At 38.1% G+C, this 26,013-nt stretch overlaps 1 long non-coding RNA gene and 3 gene segments (V, D, J or C); all 4 read left to right on the plus strand.

Moving 5' to 3' along the window:
* Positions 1–2,442: 2,442 nt before the first annotated feature.
* On the plus strand, positions 2,443–3,147 carry LOC131982888 (uncharacterized). The gene is made up of 3 exons (XR_009395429.1): positions 2,443–2,684; positions 2,781–2,854; positions 3,007–3,147. It is a non-coding gene; the product is annotated as an uncharacterized LOC131982888 (long non-coding RNA).
* An 11,690-nt stretch (positions 3,148–14,837) lies between these two features.
* LOC131982850 (Ig heavy chain V region 5A-like) lies at positions 14,838–15,292 on the plus strand. The segment is given in 2 exon segments: positions 14,838–14,886; positions 14,988–15,292. Coding segments are annotated over 2 exon segments (354 nt in total).
* A 634-nt stretch (positions 15,293–15,926) lies between these two features.
* Positions 15,927–18,021, plus strand: LOC131982849 (immunoglobulin heavy variable 3-7-like). The segment is given in 2 exon segments: positions 15,927–15,969; positions 17,223–18,021. Coding segments are annotated over 2 exon segments (357 nt in total).
* A 4,539-nt stretch (positions 18,022–22,560) lies between these two features.
* LOC131982872 (Ig heavy chain V region 5A-like) lies at positions 22,561–23,000 on the plus strand (the record flags this gene model as incomplete). The annotated part of the segment is given in 2 exon segments: positions 22,561–22,606; positions 22,708–23,000. Coding segments are annotated over 2 exon segments (339 nt in total), but the record flags the coding sequence as incomplete, so codon positions are not given.
* Between the last annotated feature and the right edge of the window lie 3,013 nt (positions 23,001–26,013).

Here is a 26,013-nt window from a genome sequence, read left to right on the forward strand (position 1 = left end):
TAATCTCTTGGAAGGAAAAGTAGTGGCTATACTTCCATTTAAAGAAGGCTACTTTTGGACTACTTGCCATTCCTGTTTCTCGTTGACTTTGCCTCACGTCTGTGTCACGTCTGTGTCTGTGTCGTCTTTGTGTGTCTGGTCACTAGGCTACGCAAGCTTTCGAATTTGCATAAGCAAAGCAACACCCGCCCAACTCCACCTCTGATTGGCTAACATAGAATTTTACTCAACCTCAGCCAATCGTCATCATTTATGCGATGTCTCGTGCCCCCGCCCTCACCGAGGATTTAAGGAGGAACAAGACAAATCTTTGCCGCTCGGTTTAGAGATCTAGTTGGTCTGATGAAAAACAGCTGCCTTAAATCAGAGTAACGCGCCACATTTTTTGGCAGTAACGATAACGGCGTTACAATGATGGGAAAAGTAATCAAATAGATTACTCGTTACTGAAAAAAGTAACGCCATTATTCCCATCACTGCACATGGCATGCAGTGATTGCACTTTGGGTGCATTTTAACTTTATTTAATGCTATTTATTCCAGCCAAGTTCTAGCTTTTATCTCACTAAACTACTGGTGCTGGGTACAAAAAAAGCTGTGTCTGGGTGCATAGTATTTTAAAACAACAATGCTGTCATCATTCTGGGTGCATTTCAATTAGTCTGGCTGTAAAATCTATCTCTGGGTGCATGTTCTGTTTATACTATTTATGTATTTATGCTATTTATGTATTTATACTATTTATCTATTTATCAATCACAAATCAAGTTGTGATTGCACATTGGGTGCATTTTAACTTTATTTATTTAATGCTATTTATTCCAGCCAAGTTCTGGCTTTTATCTCACTACACTACTGGTTCTGGGTACAAAAAAAGCTGTCTCAGTGCATAGTATTTTAAAACAACAATGCTGTCATCATTCTGGGTGCATTTCAATTAGTCTGGCTGTAAAATCTATCTCTGGGTGCATGTTCTGTTAATACTATTTTTATGCTATTTATGTATTTATACTATTTATTTATCTATTTTATCAATCACAAATCATGCGGTCATTGCACATTGGGGGCATTTTAACTTAATTTATTTGATGTTATTTATTTATCTATTTATCAATCACAAATCAAGTTGTGATTGCACATTGGGTGCATTTTAACTTATTTTATTTTATTTTATTTATCAATCACAAATCAAGTTGTGATTGCAGATTGGGTGCATTTTAACTTTATTTATTTAATGCTATTTATTCCAGCCAAGTTCTGGCTTTTATCTCACTACACTACTGGTTCTGGGTACAAAAAAAGCTGTCTCAGTGCATAGTATTTTAAAACAACAATGCTGTCATCATTCTGGGTGCATTTCAATTAGTCTGGCTGTAAAATCTATCTGGGTGTATTTCATTTCATCATCTGTACAATCTATCTCTGGGTGCATATGTGTTCAACTTATTTATTTATTTATTTAACTTATCACAATCATTGATCTATATTCAAATAACAACCGTGTCATTGTTCTGGGGACATTGTATTTGTTTTCATATATATGTTGTGTCTAGGCATGTACCCATGGAGCAGGCTCCATGGGTACATGCTGTCTTCATTTTAATGTAAGTCTACACACTAATGGTGGTGTTGGTGTGGCATGTGTTGGCTGGAAATCGTTAAGTCACTTGATGATCATTCAAAAGTCTGTATGTATTTATATATATTTATCTATTTATTCAACTATCTATTTATTCAACTATTTATTCGTCTTTTTAAATAGGTATTTATTTATTTATTTATACGGGGTCAGCAATATCTGAGACATTAAGATGATTAGAAGGACAGTGGCAGTGTATTCAAATGTAAGACGGGGAGCTCAAGACAGGAAGCTGCAGTTGCAGCAGCTTCCTGTCTTGAGGATGCCTAGAAGATGCAGACTGAATAGGGACAGCAGTGGAGGAGAGCTGAGGACCAGGTAAAGGGAAACACAAAGTGGATGATGTCATTTCCCACCGTGAAGATGCAGACCAAGCTGCTGGTGCCCACCTCCTCCATCACAAAGTAAGTATCACTCTTTCTCTCACTCTTAAAACGATTCAAATGCAAAGTAACTTAATGTGTTTGTCTATCAAAGAACAATGACCATAGATCAAGAAGGAAGACCTCCAGAGTACCGCAGCTGAGGAAAGTGCAACCCAGCAGACAAGTAAGTAGTCTTTACCAATGTGTGACAAAAAACAGTGTAATAATGTCCAATGTAATATTGTCTGTTTTAATAACTTTATTTTGTCTTTATGAATACTCAGGTATTTAATGCCCTGTACTATTGCCACACCTCCTCCTGCCACAAATGCCTGCATGTCTGAGGGGGCGCCATGACAATGAAGCTGCAGATGCCAAAGATGACAGCTGATCCAGGAAGAAGAACTCCAGAGGACTGCAGAGGATCTTTCACCACTAACAACAACTCAACAACAACAACAACAAGGGAGGGATATTTCATTATTTTGTTTTAATTGATTGAAATTTTGTTTTAAAGTCATCATATGTTTTCACGATGCTTTGCAACATGTAACTTATTAATGCCTTTGCCTTTTATATTCCTGTAAGAGTGACAAAAGATCTAGGCAGAAGACTGCAAGAGGACCACAGCAGATTTCTGGAGGACTCCACAGAGGATAAAACATCCCAACAGATGATGAGTGAGCAACACTTTCCAGTGTGTTTTACTGACTGTAGTGTGATCAAATGCTCAAGCAAGATTCAATTAAACTGTAACTTGTGCTTTGTTAATTTAGTGAGGATGACCACAGCTCCAGGAAGAAGACCTCCAGAGGACCACAGCTAAAGACAGCAACCCAACACACAACATGTAAGAAACATTTACCACTTTATTGTGGTTGATTTCCTTTCAATGGTCAAAGTGTGTGTGTGTGTGTGTGTGTGTGTCTTGAAGACTTCAATTTGACTTGATTCATGTCGATGTCTTACAGATGTTTTTTTTTTGTGTGTGTGTATTTGCAGACAACATAGAAGATGATCTCTGCCGTCCCGCTTAACTCTAATCTGCCTGCACCCCTTCATCGTTTTTGTGTGACTTTGTCTCCCACACATTTTGAGGTTAAAGGTCATAGGTTGCTGTATAAATAAATACTTGAAAAGGAATGCTTGTTGTAGGTGTGCTCCTTGTATATTATATAGTATCATAACATTACTAGTATTAATTGTTATAAATCTCTGAAGAATCTCATCATAGTGTACACACACCGGCAGTAGCCCCCGAGGCCCTTTCAGAATTTCCCCAGAATTTCCTCTCCTCTTCTTGCTCTCTTTCGGTGAAATAATCCGTAATTAAATCGATCCAGTTTTCATCAGATGTAGCACCTCTGACCGGATTTGAGTTTAAAAGTTTTGCAATATGTTCCTCTCGTGAATCCATTTTTATCAAGCTAGCTATTTCGATCTGTCAACCACTGTCATCTGTTAGTCAGCTGTCACTCATCTGTCATTGTCTGTAAACAGCTGTGCCGCGAAAAAAACCTGCCAACTACGTTATGTTTAAGAGCTTCAAAACTATACTTATCGTTTGAATCTTACATTAATTTTGATATTATATTAAAGCTGAGACTTCATTTATTCAGAAACACATAAAACCCCAAAACAGCCCAAAATCACGCCTCCTCTACGGAGAAATGAACAACTGGTTTCCAGACTAATCTCATTTGTGATTAGTCTGGTGTTAGCCAGGCTAGCATGCAAGTGTACTAACAACCTTGATTTCTAATTCTACCCCAAATTCTCAGACATCTGAACTGTCTGTGGCCCAGACATTTATTCTATCTCCTGATGATGAAGTTATTTTCCTTGGTGATGATGAAAACATTTCCTTGGATGTTCTCTGTGACACACTGGTTTATCTGCCTCTCCATGCTTCTGAGCAGCAGCCATCAGATGATGTTATTAAAGTTCAAGGGGATTCCAACAGCAGAATAATCCAGCATGTGACAGAAATTGAGAATCCCAAACCTGTGACTGAAGAACAAAGTTCCAACATTGTGCCCACAAACAGTGACTCAGACACTTCCTTTGATAGTCAGTCAACACCACTTGAAGTCATAAATCAGGAAGCAAGTTCAAACCACACCTCAACAACTAGCTCATCTGCGAATTTCTTTGAGACATAGTTGAGAAGCAGACAATTACTATTCACACAGTGCATTGTGTTAATGACATGATTGAGGCATTTTCAGATGAAAATATACTAGATGCCAACATTGGATTTAGGCATGTGCTGGAAAATGGTGAGTTGGAGAGTGGAATGGGAAGCGGGCTTGCCATGGACTGCATCACTGATTTCTGGAGCAAGTTCTATGCATCAAGAACCTCTGGAACCACATACAAGATCCCTACTTTGCATCATGCCTTTCAAGAAAGGAAGTGGAAAGCTGTTGCCTGTATTGTGGGCTTTGGATGGCAGAGATTTAAATACTTACCTATTCAGCTGGCTCCGCCATTACTTAATGAAGCCCTTTAATATCTTCACAAAAATGCAGCCTTATGGACGCATTTTTCAACTATGTAAGCCCCACTGAGAACGATGCACTGACATAGGCTTTGACTGATTTCAAGGGAGCTGATATGGAAGCGCTTCTCACCATTCTGAGCAGTCACAACTGCACCACTCTTCCAACATAACAAAACTTACCAAGCTTGTAAGAAGAAATCGCACACAAGGAGTTGGTACAACAGCCAGCATTTATAATAGAGTGCTGGAAGCCAGTCCTGGAAACTATTGGAGATTCTCTCAGTGGTGGAGTGCTGGACAAGATCCTTGCTGATTTTCAACCAAAGGCAAGAAGTGTCACAAAATACGTTCAGTTTCCAAACTCAATGTCACCAGCAGAGAGGACCACCTCTCTTCATCTTCTGAGAATTGTCAGAGAAATTGATCAGAGGGAGATTGGATATTTCCTTAGGTTCTGCACAGGGTCTGACCTTTTTTTGTCAAACACCATCAATGTTACATTTACCAACATGTCTGAGTTCTCCAGAAGGCCTGTAGCCCACACCTGCACTTGTGTACTGGAACTTGCATGCAACTACCGCACTTATTCAGAATTCAGGTCAGAGTTCCTGTCTGTGTTGCAAAGTGGAGTCTGGGTGATGGATATGGACTAAACATGACATGTGATAAAGTGGTCATGGTTGTCATGTTCTTAAGAAATTGCACTGATATTTAGCAATGAACCTGCACATGTATGCATCCATCAGGGAGCATAATCATGCATTATACCACTTAACTTCAATTAGCCACTAGGTGTCAGTATTCCATGTACAACAGTGGTATGAGGACCATAAATGCTATGTTATGTACAAACATTACTAAGGTGACTTGAGACTAAGGCCTAAGTATTTCAAAGACTACAACACAATGGACCTCATTCACCAATACCTTCTTAGATTCTTTCTTAAGTCCTTCTTAAGAAGATTTCTAAGAAGACCCTATGTCAGATTCATCAACGTCTTCTTAAGCCGCTGAATTGTTCGCAGCCGTGTTCTTAAATTGATGAATGCCATCTCCTCGTAAATTGAGCCGGCGTGCCAGGTGAGTCTAATTAACATAGGATTAGCATAGGTAGCCGCCCATTAATGCCCATAAAAAGGACAGCAGGGCCGTGTGCAGACGCCACACAGAAGAAACAGCAACAGAATGCTTAAAGCAAAGCGCAAATCTGTTGGAGCACAGGTAAAAAGAAAAAAAAACTTTAGAAGTTCAGAACTAGAAGTTCTGCTGCAGGAGATCACTTGGAGGAAGAAAAAATGATATTTAGCAGCCTTAGTTCAGGTTGCACCAACACCAACAAAAAGGAGGCCTGGGAGGCAGTTACGCGTGCAGTGGATGCATTAAAATGAACAGGAAATTGAAGAAAACGATGTTCTAATAATTTTTTCCATGACTGTATACACACTGCTCAAAAAAATAAAGGGAACACTTAAACAACACAATGTACAGTAACTCCAAGTCAATCACACTTTGTGAAATGAAACTGTCCTTGAATGTGTGGTATCACTAATGGACGGCATGATTTCCAATTTACTTGATTCATGTTAAAGCGTTGGCACATTTAATTTAATTAAAATGAAAAACGAAAAAAAATGAAATTAATGAATAAATACATAAATATGACGGAAATTTCACTGTAATGTATTTTATTGAACTTAACAAAAGAAGACAACACAACAATGCCAACATGTCAGCTCTGAAATGTGCTTAAGAGTACTCCTGAGTGTTGGTAGGATTTGTTCTTACCTAAGAAAAACCCTTGATAAGAAAAAAATTCATGAATGCCATAATCTTCGTAAAATCTTCGTAAGTAGGACTTAAGAACAAATTTGTTCTTAAGAACGGTTCATAAATGAGGCCCATTGTTCGTAGAGGAGCAATGTTGTGATTGTAGATGTTCGTGTTTGTATTTGTATTTCTGGAGCATGTTGTATACAGTGTATTTGTTAAGCATGGACACATGACATCATTTAAGATTATTTGAGTGTGTTTTCAAGTGTAGCAGTGGCCTCACCAAAAGCTAGCAATTCCCCAAGAACTTGAAAATGTTAAATGCTTGAAGATACCTTAACAGAGATACACTTTTACATTTTTTGCACAAAAAGTTCAAGTTGTTTACAGAAAGGTTAGGAGGTTTACAAAAGATTTTTTGACTGAACCTATAATGTACCAGAATGCACAATCTGAAAAAGTAATGCATTCATGTATTTAATGACTGTTACATAAATTTAAATGATTTAAATTTAAATTATTTACATTTATGTTCATGCTTCCCACTCAACAGGCCTTGCTTTATGTAACAAAATGTTTCTTTTTTTTTGTATTTTATTTGTGTATTCAAATGTTTTCTATTAAATTGTTTTTCAAACTTAAATTAGTTGTTCATTTTATTATTTCACAGTCAAATCATATTTGATGAGAGCATACTGGTTTTACTGTGTCTGATATGTCAAACAAAGTGGACCAGAGGCTACTCACAGTGCACACCTTTAGTATATCAGTAAAGTATTTGTTATTGTTTTGTCTCTATACTCAAAAAGTTTAACAATTGCTGACTTTACAATACTGATTGATTTTGAGGGTATTTACTTGAATAATGTCACTTTGAAAGAACTTTTCTGTACATCAAGCTGACAACACTCATGTACTTTTACTGAAGTAGTGAAGTATTTTTACATTGCTGTATTGGTACTTGCTCTTCCATTATCAAAACACAGAACTCATTAAGGTCTGAGTAAAAGGTAATGTCCGTTTTCCAAAGGCAAAAATCCTCTTCTAGAATGACGTCCAGTCTCTCATAATCTACTGGATGGAGGTAGTCCTGTGCCTGGTAAAGCTCTGGTGCATGATACATGAGGAAAGGTTTTCCATGGTACAGGTCACGACCATTGCCACCCCGCCGGATCCGATGGGTGTTCCACATTCTCACCACAGTGTCTAACTCCTCCTGTAAAATAAAACAACAAATTCAAATAAGTTGCTCAAATAGAGATGTCAGCCTGTCAACGTCAAGATATCAGTACCATTCAGTAAATGCAAATTATGTTAGTTACTGGAAATTACATTACAATTCATAATTACTAGCAATATTCTTGTTTTGCACAGTAACATGCATTCTGTCGTGTGTGTGAGAGAGAGAGTGAGTGTGTGTGTGTGTGTGTGTGTGTGTGTGTGTGTCAATGAGAGGACAGAAGAGCTCACATCAGTTCAGCTTCAACATCAACCATGTTCTCTGTAGCTCTGATACTGCTGAATATTCACATGAATGATGGAGATCATTGTTGTGGTTGGAACACAGGTGAATCTTGGGTTCATTTGTGAATTTGAACTGATGTGGATTAAATGCAGCAGCATTTACATCCAGCTCCATTCAAGCTCTCTGATAAGGACCAACCAGAGATCTCCCCTCTATTTTGAATCCTTCTCAGGATCCTCAGAGTTATGAACCCTACAGATGAGTTCATTGGTCAGGAGACTGATGACACCGTAGGTGGTCTACTATAAGGAGCCAGTACTCCTCATCTCCTTTCTCTTTCTCCACTGCTTGTTGAAGCAGCAACACCTCCATCCAGGAGGGGACCCTGGATTCACCAGCCCCCACCTTCTCCCTCTACCCCCGCAGAGATCCTCTGCGTCTGAGGGTGAGACCATAAGGAATCCTGAAACAACTGCAACTCTGATCTTCCCTGCGCATCAAGGTTGCATTAATGAATGCAAAGTTCATTGCAACTGCCAGAGAAAGCTTGTTCATACAACAAGGACGAACCAACAACTTAATTTAATTCGCTTATTGAACTTCAGCCTGACACCAAACTTCCTTCCACGCCCTGCACCAGAAAGCCCCTTTTCCAACTGGACTGTGAGTAATGTAACTGGGCCTAAGCAATCAGCCAGGACTTTAAGTACATGGGATTTGAACTGTAATTAATGATTTGGTTTATATATGTGTGTGTTTTTAAGTATATTTGTTGTAATAGTCGTGTAGCTTCATTTTTCAAAGTTGTATGTTAATCTTGCTTTATACAGACAGTCAGTCTTATATGCAACTAACTTTACTAACCTTATATTTGCTCACACACTGATTTACACATAATATACTTTAAATTAGCCGTAACCAAAAACACAGTTTGTAACAGCTAATATATGGCCACCAGGCCTAGTTTTCCCTTCACCACATGAGTTTATGACTCTTTGTGTGAGAAGCTTCACCCCCCCCCCCCCCCTTGTGAATTGGCTATATTTTTCTGTTTTACAGATGGTGCCCCAATGAGCTATGACTTAGAGCAAATCGAGGCTCTTATAACTAATAATTATTTATGATAATTATTAATAATTCTGATAGCCATCTTACTTCACTTTTGAACCGTGAGATTCATACAAGTTTCGCTCAGGTTCATCCTTAAATATTGTGGTGCTGTTTGTGGCTGCTGCTGCTTGTGGCATTCATAAAAGAGGCATCCTTAATTCCCAACATCATGTTGATTTGAGTTTCCACAGGTGTGAACAGAATTGATCTCATCCAGCCAGACTCAATGGTTGTGCAGGTGAATTTATGCTGGAGAAGTAGACGTTTAAAAATCTCCAATTATTGTTCTTTTTCGCTCATTTTTTTTCGACCGTCCCATTCATTTCAATGCAAAATCCCGACAGCTTTTGCTGTATGGGACCAGTGCTCGTTGCGATTACCCCATGGCCCGAATAATAAATTATAAATGATCTATTAAACTCTGTGTTTTCAGGAGCCCCTCCCTCCCTATGATGTGCTGATGCAAATGGTCAGTGTCTGCAGTGAACTTGTGTTCTGCTGACTGCTCTTGTACTTTGTGTGGAGCATCAGAGGTCACATCTCCAGCCTCAGGATGATCAACACACCCAGTCTTCTGCTGGTTGCTCTCTCTCTGCCCTGTGAGTTCTCCTGCTGACTGCTGTTTGATCTTTGATCAGACAACATGGACTGATAGACTGTCTCACTTTCTTCTGTGGTTCCTCTCTCCTTTCATCTTATCAGGTTGTACAGGTCAGAGCATGGAGTCCATTCCTTCCAGTTCAGTGGTGAAAAAGCCCGGGGAGACTCTCAGTCTTTCCTGCAGGGGATCTGGCTTCACATTTAGCTGCTGTGACGTAAGCTGGATTAGACAACCTGCAGGAAAAGCTCTGGAATGGTTAGGACGTATTTACAACGATGCAAGTAAAACATTTTACGCCAGCAGCATACAAGGACGAATAGAAGTCACCAGAGATAATAGCAACAGCATGGTGTATCTGAGACTGTCCAACTTACAGCCAGAGGACTCTGCTGTGTATTACTGTGCCAGAGTGCCACAGACACAGTGGTTAAAGGAAGCAGAAAGACTCTACAAAAACTTCAAACCAGTTATTCCCACAAGTACCAACAGGTGGCAGTAAAAGATAAGAAGTCAGATGACACGAAGGAGAGACACACACACACACATACACACTGTGAAAGTGTATTTGTAACTGTAATCACATAAAGTGACCTGTGTATGTGTGTGTGTGCGTGTGTTTATCTGTAACTGCAATCACATAAAGTGACCTGTGTGTGTGCGTGGATCTGTAACTGTAATGATATAAAGTGACCTGTGTGTGTGTGCATGTGTGTTTTTGTAACTGTAATCACATAAAGTGACCTGTGTGTGTGTGTGTGTGTGTGTGTGTGTGCGTGTATCTGTAACTGTAATTATATAAAGCGACCTGCGTGTGTATCTGTAATTGTAATCACATGAAGTGACGTGTGTGTGCCTGCATGTATCTGTAACTGTAATCACATAAAGTGACCTGTTTGTGTGTGTGTGCATGTGTGTATTTGTAACTGTAATCACATGAAGTGACGTGTGTGTGCCTGCATGTATCTGTAACTGTAATCACATAAAGTGACCTGTTTGTGTGTGTGTGCATGTGTGTATTTGTAACTGTAATCACATAAAGTGACCTGTGTGTGTGTGCGTTCGTTTATCTGTAACCGCAATCACATAAAGAGGCCTGTGTGTGTGTGCGTGCATTCCACTCTACAGAAATAATTTATTCATAGAAACGTAGGAAATTTTGTCTTCTCACTCACAATCCTCTGGTAAAGCTGTCAGAGTTATAGTTTGGGCATAGTATGCACAGTTGGCCACCAACACGCACCAACAGCCCCATTGACTCCCATATTAAAAATGCAGGAAGATTTCTGTAGAAAAGCATATTTAACAGTTTTTCAGATCGCTCTTACAAAGCTATTTCTTCACTTTTCTTCACAAAAAACAAATGTAGCTGTTCAGGAAGAACTCAGGACACTCAAAGTGAAGTCAGATCAATTTTAGGTATTATGGTTTTGCCAAAAATGCTTTCTGTTCAAGGCCAGAAATTCCAGTCTGTCCACCTCTGGCTGCTGTCACTGTGCCGGACCATTCTACAGCGGTAGTTAATTCCGTTGATTGCTCTGCTCTGATTGGTCGACTGTATCTCTCACAGAAAGAGAGAACCAGACACACACACTGACGCACGCACAAACACAGGTCACTTTTTGTGATTACAGTTACAGATAGATACACGCACGCACACACACACACACACAGGTCACTTTATGTGATTACAGTTACAGATACACGCACGCACACACAGGTCACTTTATGTGATTACAGTTACTATGAGGGGTATTTTACGCCATCTAACTATACTAAAACGCCTTAACCGCGTCGCCTGCTCCTGCACAAAGACTGATGAATAGGCGTGCGTACAGGCAAGCTTCATATGGTATTGTTTATAAGAAAGCATAACTTATAGATGAAGAGAGAGACTATCTCGTACGTACGAGATAAAGTTTAAGTTTTCTGGCCAAAACCTGAGGCTAAATTGAACCCAAACTGTCTCATCGGTCTGTCTTGGTAATACATTGACTGCTTTTATTGTGACGCAAACGGTTGTTAAAATCAAAATTTGTCATCATGAAGTAAATAATTATTTATACATTGAGACGAGCGTGCGCACAGGTGTCCGCTAAGTTCGAACGTGGCACAGCACGAATGACCCCTCGCTGTTAGATTTCTACAAACACTACACAGCATGTGCCTGTACGCTCATGTAGAATTGTACTTAATAGTCACTCGGGTCTTCATGTGACGTATTTGAGGCGTAGTTCACCCACCCATACACGCGCACGTTAGAGGTTTGATGTCATCGCATACGCGTTGTACACAAATTTTAGGTTAGTTCGCTGGCATAAAATGCCCCCCATACAGTTACACGCACGTCGCACACACAGGTCACTTTATGTGATTACAGTTACAGTTACGTTGGTTGGCGGAGTGAATAGACGGCTGTAGCCTCTGCTCTAAGCGTTTCTCAGCGCCGCGAGCGGGTTTATATTGGAGTCAATTGAGAACCCAGAGCGTTTCACACAGACGTGGAAGGGTACCCTTTGCGTCAGTATGATACGTCTAGGGGTGTGACAAATCGTCGGTATATTACGCTTTGGGAATGAGAACGGGTTGCGATTCAAGAAGGCGACTACTGAAGTGTAGGCTACAATACGATCTGCTGAACTAATGTTTTGTTGTACTGCTGGTCTGTTAAGTAAACAGTATTTTGCTCTACACCCTGGCTTTGTTATTCGCGTGCCAATGTAATGACCTCTCTGAAGAGGGAAATGTAAATGAAGAGACAGGACACGGTTGAACCCTTTGCCAGCTTCATTACAAGTGAAAAAACATAATTTATACATTTAACATTCTCATGTACTCATTAATACACAAGAGAATAACCTTACTGAGAATATACCCACAATATTTCTCTCAGACTTTAACACACGTGCACACACAGTACTTTCCCAGACCTGAGAATATTAACCGGGAGCCACAGGTGGCTAGTTAGCTTAGCTACTGCTACTTAACAATGCTTCACTAGCGACACACAACAAAAGATACAAAATAACACTTCCGACGACTCTCTACTTTACGTCCGGGCACTCACGAATTATGAACAAAATATACCTACAACCACATTACACAATTACTGTGTTTTTCGTAACTGAAGAGGGAAATGTAAATGAAGAGACAGGACACGGTTGAACCCTTTGCCAGCTTCATTACAAGTGAAGCATCGAGCGGCAAGGGCTCCCTCTTCAGGCCTGTAGGCAAAATGAATCAATCACTGAGAACACAGGCAAAATGAATCAATCACTGAGAACACAGGCAAAATGAATCAATCACTGAGAACACATCCTCTTAACAACACTGTGCACTGTTATGAAGTTTTTACCATTTAACATGCATTTTAACGCATTTTACTCCATTTTTAACCCATGAACACATATTTTTAATACCTTTAATGAATTATGAGTTTTTAACCCTTTTTAATATAATTTTACCAAACATATAAACATATTTATTCTATTTATTCTGTGTCTTTAACCACACATGAAATCATACTATCACACCAACACTACAGAGTGGATCTCCCATCAGTGGGGTGGAGGTCAAGAAGGACAAGTTCAGCTCCAGCATAAACACGTCTACTCTAACAGGGACTCGAAAAGGACAGAATCTGCAGCCTGAGGACACAGCTGTGTTTTACTGTGTCAGTGTAGCTCCTCAGTGATACAAACCACCAACAAACCTGCACAAATACTCAGCAACCATGTGACTCAACCACAAAATAATTATCATTAAGCACTTCAAAAACATTGTCTCTGGATGTGTTATTGAATTACCCATAAACTGAAGAAATACTTGAAAGTTTATAAATTATTCATTAAACTCTGTGTTTTCAGGAGCCGCTCCCTCCCCATTTTATGCTAATGCAAATGTTCAGTGTGTGCAGTGTACTTGTGTCCTGCTGACTGCTCTTGTACTTTGTGTGGAGCACAAGAGGTCACATCTCAAGCCTCAGGATGATCAACACACTCACTCTTCTGCTGGTTGCTCTCTCTCTGCCCTGTGAGTTCTCCTGCTGACTGCTGTTTGATCTTTGATCAGACAACATGGACTGATGGTCGCTCAGTGATACCAGAAAACTTCCCACATGACTGTCACTTTCTTCTGTGGTTCCTTTGTCCTTTCATCTCATCAGGTTGTACAGGTCTCTCCTGCAGAGGATCTGGCTTCACATTTAGCTGCTGCAGCATGCACTGGATCAGACAACCTGCAGGAAAAGCTCTGGAACGTCTGCACGGCGGTTGTTTGCCTGGGCCTGAGTCCTGAATGAAGCTCATATCAGAGACTGTCCAACTTACAGCCAGAGGACTCTGCTGTGTATTACTGTGCTAAACACACAGTGGTTAAAGGAAGCAGAGAGGCTCAACAAAAACCTCAAAGTAGTTATTCTCAAAAGTACCAACAGGTGGCAGTAGAAGATAAGAAGTCAGATGACACGAAGGAGAGTATGCCTCTAAACACACACACACACACACACACACACACACACACACACACAAACACACACTGTGAAAGCAACAGTTATTGCTGTGGTTTGTGACTTCCTGTGTTGTCGGGTTAATAATGTTCCCATTGTTGATTATTAATAACAGCAGGTATTGATAATATATTTGGACATTTATGCATGATGTGTCTAGAACATGGATTGACCACCAAATGCTGCCGATCAAAATAAATGAATACATTCAATTTTACAATTAACAAACATGGCAGTTAAATGATTTGAAGATCATGTATTAAGTCATCACAATTACAATAATAAGATAAAAGAATGATATCAATCACATTTCACAATGAGCAGACCTGATTATTTTCATGTTTTTCTCATCCTGACCTCATTATCCTTGTTGTAAAATTGAACATGTTCATTTATTTTGCTCAGCAGCATTTGGTGGTCCATCCATGTTCCAGACACATCATGTATAAATGATTTATTCATGATTTAAGTCATCACAATTACAATAATGATATAACAGAAAGATGTAAATCACATTTCACAATGAGCAGACCTGATTATTTTGCTTGTTTTTCTAACTGGGCAGGTAAGAACAAAAAATGTTTTTCTGACAAAGTTCCTGGTACAAAGACAATATGTCTGCATTACAGTAACTAATGAGCTGTTTAAATGTCTGCAGGTACTGAGGGTCAAACACTGACTGAGTCTGAACCAGTGGTTAAAACACCTGGAGAGTCCCACACTACTTATGACAGGACAGTCCATCCTTCCTTTACAGCCTGTCAGTGTCCTTCTCTATGCAAAGTGAACTTCCTCACAGTCTGCTATAAAGACTTGATATCATGCTGTCAGTTGCAGCAGAAGAAGAGAAGCTCCCATCAGATCACCTTCAATACCAACCATGTTCTCTGTAGCTGTGCTGCTGCTGCTGCTGCTGGCTGCTGGATCCTGTGAGTCTCACTGAGGCAGAGACACTGACAGTATGATCACAGCACACTGACTGTTCACTCTTATTACACTCATTCAATATTCAACATGTTTTCCTCCACAGGTGTAAAGTGTGAAACGCTGACTCAGCCAGCCTCTGTAACTGTGCAGCCAGGTCAACGTCTGACCATCACCTGTCAGGTCTCTTATACTCTTAGCAGCTACTACACAGCTTGGATCAGACAGCCTGCAGGGAAAGGACTGGAGTGGATTGGAATGAGAGCTGGTTCAACCACATATTACAAAGATTCACTGAAGAACAAGTTCAGTATCGATGAAGACTCTACCAGCAACACAGTGACTCTAAACGGACAGAATGTGCAGCCTGAAGACACTGCTGTGTATTACTGTGCCAGAGAGCCACAGTGACACAAAGCATCAGTAGAGCTGAACAAAAACCCCTCAGTGCCTGAACACTTGTAACATGAAGCCACCAGAGGAGGAGCCCTCAGACCGCTAATGACTTCAACACCAGCTCACTTTTACAGTAAACAGGAATTCTAAAAATAAAGGTTTTTCATCACATTTTACAGCAACATTTGACATAAAATTGATAATTTGAAATTATTATCATTGAAACATCATTGCGTGTACAAAAACCTTTCTACAAGTAGAAATCAACCATTAAAAGTCAGCTTGTCTTCCATTATTCCATCATTTTTGGTTCAAGAAAATCTGAATCATTACTGCTTTTGTGGTTGAATGAAAAGTCTTTAGCCAACTTCATTATGATCAAAGTCAAACCTAACAATCTAAACTTTCAGAGATTCAAGTTCCATCTTCTCTTCATTTGAGATGAAGAAAAACACCTGGAAGTTTCATCTTCATTTAGAATTATTTGAATATACTTTAGTCAGCTGATTTAATGTCAACAGTATGTAAATCCTCCTCCTTGTGTTGCCTCATAAATAAGTGAAGTGTGTGTGTGTGTGTGTGTGTGTGTGTGTGTGTGTGTCAGTGAGAGGAGAGAAGAGCTCACATCAGTTCAGCTTCAACATCAACCATGTTCTCTGTAGCTCTGATACTGCTGCTGGCAGCTGGATCCTGTGAGCAGCTTTCACTGGATTCACACTAATAAACATATTAGAAACACTGAATATTCACATGAATGATCATGTTGATTTGTGTTTCCACAGGTGTGAACAGTATTGATCTCATCCAGCCAGACTCAATGGTTGTGCAGCCTGGACAGTCTTTGACCATCAGCTGTCAGGTCTCTGGTTATTCTCTGACTGATGACAGCTATGCAACAGGTTGGATCAGACAATGTGAAGGAAAACCCATGGACTGGATCTCCCATCAGTGGGGTGGAGGTAGCTTAAATTAAAATAATGCTCTGAAGAACAAGTTCCTTTACCACACACACACACTTCTACAAGCTCAGTGACATAAACAGGAAAGAATCTGCAGCCTGAGGACACAGCTGTGTATTACTGTGTACATGTATGCTACACTTCTGTGCTCTACAGACACAGTGACTGAAGACAGTGGAGCAGCTGCACAAAAAGCTCTACAGACAACAAACAGCAAAGTGATCTCAATGATATCTGAGTTTGTCAACACGTGCGAAATGAATTTGATACAATGTTTAACCACATTCAATTTTACATATTTTCCTGTGAAGTGAGTTTATTGTTCTCCTCATGATGTTACATCACTCACAGAAAAAGAAAGAGTCCCTTTAATTCTCACAACATGATCTAATCCCTGAATTATATCTGTCATTATTACAAACAATGAATGTTTAAATGCTGTAAAATGGTCACATAAGAATAAACACACTGTCAGAAATCAAATTAGATTCATTAGATTTATATAAATGTAAAAGCTCTCATGTGCTGCACTTTATGCTCAAAGTGACTGATGAGACACTGAGTCATGATACTCAGATGTTATAATTCAACACATGAGAATAAACATTGTATGTTCATGTGTTGGATACAGTCTATGGTCTGAAACAAGATGAACTGTAGGGTATTTGTAGAGCAAATGTTGTAGTGGTCTTAAAATTGTCGGACTATTAGACATTATTTTCCCAGTTTCATTAAATATTTCTTGTCCAGTGATTTCCTCCCTGTGAGGAGGAGTCAATGCAAAACTCAGATGTCTTCCACCTCTACTTATCTGACTGCAGAGAGGAGGACAGAGGACACACAGTTTAACATGATGGACTATAGGACAGGACTGCTGCTTCTAACTGTCTGCTGGGCAGGTGAGCAGTTTCTCAGATATTAATAATACGTTTCTTCTATTAGTGTCACCCGCTTATTTCACTCAATGTTTTTTGTTCTCTACGCAGGTGTTGATGGTCAGACTCTGACAGAATCTGAACCAGCAGTTAAAAGTCCTGGAGGATCTCACAGATTGACCTGTACAGCCTCTGGACTTGACATTAGTAGCTCTTGGATGGCCTGGATCAGACAGGCTCCTGGAAAAGGACTGGAGTGGGTTGCAACTATTGAATATGATAGTGATCGTATCTTCTACTCTCAGTCAGTCAGAGGGCGGTTTACCATCTCCAGAGACAACAGCAGACAGCAGCTGTATCTGCAGATGAACAGTCTGAAAACTGAAGATTCTGCTGTTTATTATTGTGCTCGAGAGCCACAGTGACTGGAGTTGGTTCAGCAGCTGTACAAAAACCTACAGTCCTCATTCTTACTGGGCTGATAGAACATGAAGTGTTTCTCATTAATTGCTGTGATTATATATTTTGTGTTTATGTTTGTTTGAAAATGTCTTGTATTCAATTATTTTCTCTATTGTTATGAATTATTTGACACATCATAAAAACACATAAAGAAACACACAATAAGGATTCCTCATTCATAAAAGTTTCAAAAAGAAAGAAAGAATAGCAATTTGATTGTTAAACTGAAACTATTAGAAATTCTTTTCATTTCTAATTTCACATCAAGACACAGTGTGTGTTAATAATGTGAAAAATAAAAAATAAAGTTGGATTTATCGTATCAGGACACAGTGTGATTCTGACATATGTTTAGTGACTGATCACGCTATTTATAGACCTAAAGTGTCCACTATTATTGTCACCTTCACTCTGCTGGTCGAGGAAAAGCATTCAGTAGTTGATATATTTATACATAACACTTTATTTGATTTTTTTTTCTTGTTTTTACATATTTCTGTATTTTAAAGTGATAATTAAAAAAAACCTGTCCTGCATTAAATAAGTCTTCAAAACTGTCTCTTAGAAATATTTTTCATAAATCCAATAAAAAACCTTTGTTGCAATTAAATTCCTTCTACAAATGTATATTTCTACAAATAGTGTAATCTATTCTAATTCAAAATGACACAACTCACAGATATTAAAGTCACTCATGTACGACCGACTTTAAAGTTACATTTCAGGAGAAAAAAATGATCTCCCTTTGCATCACATACTGCAGCTTCATTAAAATGATTTATGTAAGCAGACAACAGTGATCTATAAAGTGGAGGGACAGTGGAATAATGACACTACTTAACTTTACAAAGTTACTTTGTATGGAAAAGTTTTTTCATCTTTAATAAAGTATAAAAAGATGACAATCAAAGAATCATTGTTGTGATTTAACTTCAGTGAAATGTGCAGAGAAGATGTGGAGAAAATATTAACAGCCAACAATCAAGAATATGAATATAAAGATGAATATAGCAACATATCTCTATAGGCAAGAATAAACCCACACATTTTATTTTTTGGTCACAATTTTATATATATTTGTCAAAAATATAAATGATAAATAAAGAAACATAAAGAGCAAGTTGAACCATGCACATACTCAGCAACCATGTGACTCAACCACAAAAACAAGTTCTAAATGTGAATATTAATAATATAAACACTCTTTACTCAGTATAGAGACTTAAAATAACTTTTTTTCCCCACAATGCAAAATGTACATGACACATTTTTTTTAAATGCATCTGTTGTTTATTTGGAGAAGAGATGAGGAACCTCTTTTCCTGTTTTAATGGGGAGCAATAACATCTGATAACTTCACTATAACCTAAACAGCAGCTCTGTCTCCTCACAAATACATAATGAGAGGTAAATCTCACTCTTGTTATTGGGCCAATGTGGAAAATAAAGCTCTAATCAGCTTCACCGCGAGTTAAAGATTGTCATTGTAGATCGTTGTAGTTTAAATATTTTCCATCAGTTCAGAAATGAGTTTCCAGGACTTTGATATTTGAGTTTCCTCTGCTGTTTTAGAGATACTCTACTTATAAAATGTGTCACATGTTTCTCAGCGTTTCTATATTTCTGAAACACTCAGGTCAGAAAGCTCTGAACTACAGTGTTCATCACAGAATGGACAATACAATTATCTGGAGTTTATTATTTGCAGTTTGCTATTCATGGTGAGAAAATCAATCGTGCTTTTTAAATGTCCTACCTGTGATTTACAAGTTTGATGGATAATGATCAAAATGTTTCTACTTCCAGGAGTTTGGAGTGAGATCAAACTGGAGCAGTCTCCCTCTGAGGGGAAGAGACCTGGAGAGACAGTGAAGATGTCATGCATCATATCTGGTTATAGCATGACGAGCGGCTATTTTAGCTGGATACGACAGAGGTCAGGGAAAGCTCTGGAGTGGATTGGGAGGATGAACTCAGGTTCCAGCTCCACAAGCTACAGCAGCTCCTTTCAAAGCCGTTTCATCATGACTGAAGATGTTCCCAGCAGCACTCAGTACCTCGAGGTCATGAGCCTGACAGCAGAAGATTCTGCTGTTTACTTCTGTGCTCGAGAGACACAGTGACTGAAGACAGTAGAGCAGCTGCACAAAAACCTCCACAGACAACAAACAGCAAAGTGATCTCGCAATTATATCATTTATCGTTTATTTTCAAAGTTTTCTCACCAATGATGATTGTACAACTTATATTAATAAACAAACTTAACTTTATTTTGTCATTTTATTGTCTGTTTTTAATTTTTATTCTTTTTTTGTAAAGCACTTTGTGTTACATTTCTATGTATGAAAAGCGCTATATAAATAAAGTTTGATTTGATTTGATAATATGTTGTTTAAATTGTCTTCATGATATTTTTTATGAAGTTATTAATGACTAAAAAAGAACAAGGAAGTCAACACGGAAATGGTTAAAATATTTTTTTTAAATGGAACTGACAAAATGTTAAATTAACACGTGGCTGTTTACAATTATTTGTAACTTAACTTGTTTAATTAAAATATTATACAGACAGAATCTGAACCAGCAGTTAAAAGTCCTGGAGGGACCTGGAGATTGACCTGTACAACCTCTGGACTTGGTGTAAGTGGCTACTGGATGACCTGGATCAGACAGGCTCCTGGAAAAGGACTGGAGTGGGTTGCTGCTATTTTCAATGGTGGTAGTAGCATCTACTGCTCTCAGTCAGTCAGAGGGCGGTTTACCATCTCCAGAGACAACAGCAGACAGCAGCTGTATCTGCAGATGAACAGTCTGAAGACTGAAGATTCTGCTGTTTATTAATGTGCTCAACAGCCACAGTGACTGGAGTTGGTTGAGCAGCTGTACAAAAACCTACAGTCCTCATTCTTACTGGGCTGATAGAAAATGAAGTGTTTTTCATTATTTGATTTGGATATACATTTTGTATTAATGTTTGTTTAAGTGTCTTGTGTTAAAAAATACTTTTTTTCTTTTTGTTATGAATTATTTGACACATCATAAAAACACACAAGAAAAAACACACAATAAAGTTTCCTCATTCATGAAAGGGTCAAAGACAGAACAGCAATTTGAAAAACTGAAACTACTAGAAATTCTTTACATTTCTAATTTCACATCAAGACAAAGTGTGTGTAAATAATGTGAAAAAGAAAAAAATAAAGTTGTATTTATCGTATCAGGACACAGTGTGATTCTGACATATGTTTAGTGATTGATCACAATATTTACAGACCCGAAGAGACTATTGTTGTTATTAAATATGACAGCTCGACTGGCATCAAATTCCTGCAGAGGTTCTTTCATACAGGTAAAAACACCTTCATAAACCTTAGATAGACTCTTCTTATGAGCTTCATTCAGAACAAATTGAAGAAAACATTTTCAGAAGATATTGGTGATTACGCTCATTGTGCAAATACATATTTTGATGTTTTGTTGTTATTACTATAAATTTATTGTTTTAATTATATTTATTTAATTAATTATCAATAATCACTTCCAAAAAGTGTTCCTGTCTCTGGATGTGTTATTGTATAACCATTAAAAGGACAAAAAAATAATCAATTCTAAATCATTCATTTAACTCTGTGTTTTCAGGAGCCCCTCCCTCCCCATGATGTGCTGATGCAAATGTTCAGTGTGTGCAGTGTACTTGTGTCCTGCTGACTGCTCTTGTACTTCGTGTGGAGCATCAGAGGTCACATCTCCAGCCTCAGGATGATCAACACACTCACTCTTCTGCTGGTTGCTCTCTCTCTGCCCTTTGAGTTCTCCTGCTGACTGCTGTTTGATCTTTGATCAGACAACATGGACTGATGGTCGCTCAGTGATACCAGAAGTCCATTCCTTCCAGTTCAGTGGTGAAAAAGCCCGGGGAGACTCTCAGTCTCTCCTGCAGGGGATCTGGCTTCACATTTAGCTGCTGCAGCATGGACTGGATCAGACAACCTGCAGGAAAAGCTCTGAAATGTATCGGCCGTGTTTACAGCGATGCAAGTAGAACAGATTATGCCAGCAGCATGCAAGGACGAATAGAAGTCACCAGAGATAATAGCAACAGCATGACGTATCTGAGACTGTCCAACTTACAGCCAGAGGACTCTGCTGTGTATTACTGTGCCAAACACACAGTGGTTAAAGGAAGCAGAGAGGCTCTACAAAAACCTCAAACTAGTTATTCTCACAAGTACCAACAGGTGGCAGTAGAAGATAAGAAGTCAGATGACAAGCAGGAGAGAATGTCTCTAAACACACACACACACACACACACACACACACACACACTGTGCAAGCAACAGTTGATGCTGTGGTTTGTGACTTCCTGTGTTGTCGGGTTAAAAATGGTTAATAATGTTCCCATTGTTGATTTAATGAATAACAGTATTGATAATATATTTGGACATTTTAAAATGGTTTAACTGCTATGTTAGTTTGTTGTAAAATTGAACATGTTCATTTATTTTGCTCAGCAGCATTTGGTGGTCCATCCATGTTCCAGACACATCATGTATAAATGATTTATTCATGATTTAAGTCATCACAATTACAATAATGATATAACAGAAAGATGTAAATCACATTTCTCAATGAGCAGACCTGATTATTTTGCTTGTTTTTCTAACTGGGCAGGTAAGAACAATACATGCTTTTGTGACAAAGCTCCTGGTACAAAGACAATACATCTGCATTACAGTAACTAATGAGCTGTTTCAATGTCTGCAGGTACTGAGGGTCAAACACTGACTGAGTCTGAACCAGTGGTTAAAACACCTGGAGAGTCCCACACTACTTATGACAGGACAGTCCATCCTTCCTTTACAGCCTGTCATGTGTCCTTCTCTATGCAAAGTGAACTTCCTCACAGTCTGCTATAAAGACTTGATATCATGCTGTCAGTTGCAGCAGAAGAAGAGAAGCTCCCATCACATCACCTTCAATACCAACCATGTTCTCTATAGCTGTGCTGCTGCTGCTGCTGGCTGCTGGATCCTGTGAGTCTCACTGAGGCAGAGACACTGACAGTATGATCACAGCACACTGACTGTTCACTCTTATTACACTCATTCAATATTCAACATGTTTTCCTCCACAGGTGTAAAGTGTGAAACGCTAACTCAGCCAGCCTCTGTGACTGTGCAGCCAGGTCAACGTCTGACCATCACCTGTCAGGTCTCTTATACTCTTAGCAGCTACAACACAGCTTGGATCAGACAGCCTGCAGGGAAAGGACTGGAGTGGATTGGAATGAAACATACTGCTGCTTCATACTACAAAGATTCACTGAAGAACAAGTTCAGTATCGACGTAGACTCTTCCAGCAACACAGTGACTCTAAACGGACAGAATGTGCAGCCTGAAGACACTGCTGTGTATTACTGTGCCAGAGAGCCACAGTGACACAAAGCATCAGTAGAGCTGAACAAAAACCCCTCAGTGCCTGAACACTTGTAACATGAAGCCACCAGAGGAGGAGCCCTCAGACCACTAATGACTTCAACACCAGCTCAAAGTTACATCTCTTTAAATGCTTTTAGGCTACAATCACCAACCAACTATTGATAAATATTACACTTTACAAATAATATCATCAATTAACCTATAATGACTTCAAAAGTTGAACTTATTGTTTTAACCTTTAATTGTTCAAAAATACATTTTTGGTCTAATAATGCAAGAAATATTCCAGACAGCAGAAGTTACAAGCCACATGACACAAATCTTTAAACTTTAAAGAAAATAATGTCAGGAGACATGAGGTGTTTTGGTTTTGTTTACGTATAAGGCGATTTTCATATTAAATTACCTGAAACTAGTATAATCATAATAACATTTATTAGCTGTAATTTACAAACAGTAGCAAACATGTGTTGTGTGTATGTTGAATTGGGTAATTATCCACAGATGAAATTACTTTACAGTTAAATAAGCATTATAATGTAATGTTATAATAACTTGAGTTTAAAAACATGAATGAGTTAGAAGAAAGTGAAAGGATTAAATTAGTTTTGTGGAGAGATTGAATGGAAGACACTGATCAACCAGAAAGGAGGAGTCACCAACTACTACTCTCAGTCAGTCAGAGGGCGGTTTACCATCTCCAGAGACAACAGCAGAAAGCAGCTGTATCTGCAGATGAACAGTCTGAAGACTGAAGATTCTGCTGTTTATTATTGTGCTCGAGACTGGAGGGAGTTGGTTGAGCAGCTGTACAAAAACCTACAGTCCTCATTCTTACTGGGTTGGCAGAGCACAAGCATTAAGAGGTGCTCGGAAGATTTATATTATATTTTTTAATTAATTTATTAATTGTATTAATATATTAATAATTCATTTGCATTATACACATCATGATAACACACATCTATAATGTTGTGGTTTCTAGTATAAAATCACTAGAGGGCAGTCAGTGTCAAGTTTCTCTCTCCTCTGTTAGTAAAATGAGACACAAATCAGCTGTTCTCATTGATCTGAACACAAACTCAAAAACTAGACTGGACTACAGCTTAATACTTGATACAGAGTTTTTTTTATATTTTAGGAATAGTAACATAGCAATCAAATGATCATTATTTTATACACACACACACACACACACACACACACACACACACTCACAAACATACACTGTGAAAGCAACAGTTGATGCTGTGGTTTGTGACTTCCTGTGTTGTCGGGTTAAAAATGGTAAAATAATTGCTGAGCAAAATAAATGGGTAACACTTTATAATGAGTACACACTATTAAGCATTAGTTAAGCATTAATAAATACTCAATTTATCATTTAGGCCTATAATGCATTTCTCTGACATTACCTAACATTAGTATGTAGTTTATAAACACAGTTAAAAATGTTTTATTCATCATTGATAAGGACATTAGTTATGGATTAGTAATTACTGAATTCATCATTTATAAAGCATGTTTCTGCCGTAAATACTGATTACTATGTGGTTTATAATCACAATTATTAATGTTATACTCTTCATTAATAAGCTCATCTATAATGTCCTAATGATTGCTTTTTCATATTTTATATATGATGGATTCAGCATTTCTAAATCAAGTATTACATCACTTACTAACCAGTTATATAGGATTTGTCAGTGGTTTGTAATATCATTTAGAAAGTGTATGTAAATGATGAACAAAGTATTTAGATGTACATTTCTGCATGCACTTGCACATCCACTATTCAGACATGTGTTAATGATTAGTGACTGTGTTAGCAGATCCTATAAACAGTTATTAATGCAGGAATTCATGAATTGAGGCTGTTATAAAGCACTTACTACTCGTTAATTAAGTATTTTGTGTGAGCTAATCTAAAGTGAGCACTATCTATGGCTTATGAATAAAAACTTGCCAACATCAACAGTGGATCACAAACGTTTCATATATGACAAATGAAATATATTTTTTTTTAATTAAAAACTTTCAGAACTCTATAAATGCATCAAAATCAATTTTGTTGCTAATCTTTGTCATAGCCATAGCTGTGATAAAAAATAAATGCCCCAGCCAAAAATGATTTATTATATGGAAAATAACTGAATTTTTGTGTTTTTTATTTGAAAAACAGTGACATCATGGAATCAAGCTGGCATTTAAAGGGTTAAAATCCTGAAAATAATTGAATAGTTGATAGTTTTTATCAGGACTGAAGTTGATCGAAAGATTTAACCCCAAAAAATTGGAAAAACATATATTTCAGTAATATTTTTAAAGCGTTATTTCGAAGTGGACGTGTCTGCTATCAAGTGACCAAAAAGGGGTTTTTACATTTTAAATCTGACACTACACAAAAACTAAAAATGCATAAAAATTTTGTTCTTTATCTTTGACCTACCCAAGACTGTGATAAAAAACAATGCCCCAGCCAAAAATGATTTATTATATGGAAAATAAATAATCTTTTTGTTTTTTCTTTGAAAAACAGTGACATTGTGCAATCAAACTGGCATTTAAAGGGTTAAAATTCTCAAAATCTTTGAATGTTTGATAGTTTTGAGCAGGGCATAAGTTGTTTAAGAGGTTTATGCAGAAAAAAATATTAATCTGTAAAGTTTTTGTAGCATTTTTTTGGAGGTGGACATTTTCAGCCCGAAAGGGCTCGATAGGGTAGTAAGTTTGTACACAGTGTATTATAGAGCCATTAGAAAAAATTAAATTATAATTTCAAAATATATCAAGAAAGAAATCCTTCTTCCAAAAATCATGTCATTTGCAGTATCACAGCCAAAATTATTGCCAAAACAAAAGTGAAAAATGACAAACATGGCTGAAAATCTCCCTAGTGGGCCCAGAGGGTTAAACATATTTTTGATTCACAATTTCATTACTGTAATGCGTCCACATAAAAATGTCATGGTTCCCTCACATTTATTCTGTTAAATTATAC

Source organism: Centropristis striata, chromosome 13, assembly GCF_030273125.1.
Source record: "Centropristis striata isolate RG_2023a ecotype Rhode Island chromosome 13, C.striata_1.0, whole genome shotgun sequence".
In the NCBI taxonomy this organism is placed as follows: Eukaryota; Metazoa; Chordata; class Actinopteri; order Perciformes; family Serranidae; genus Centropristis; species Centropristis striata.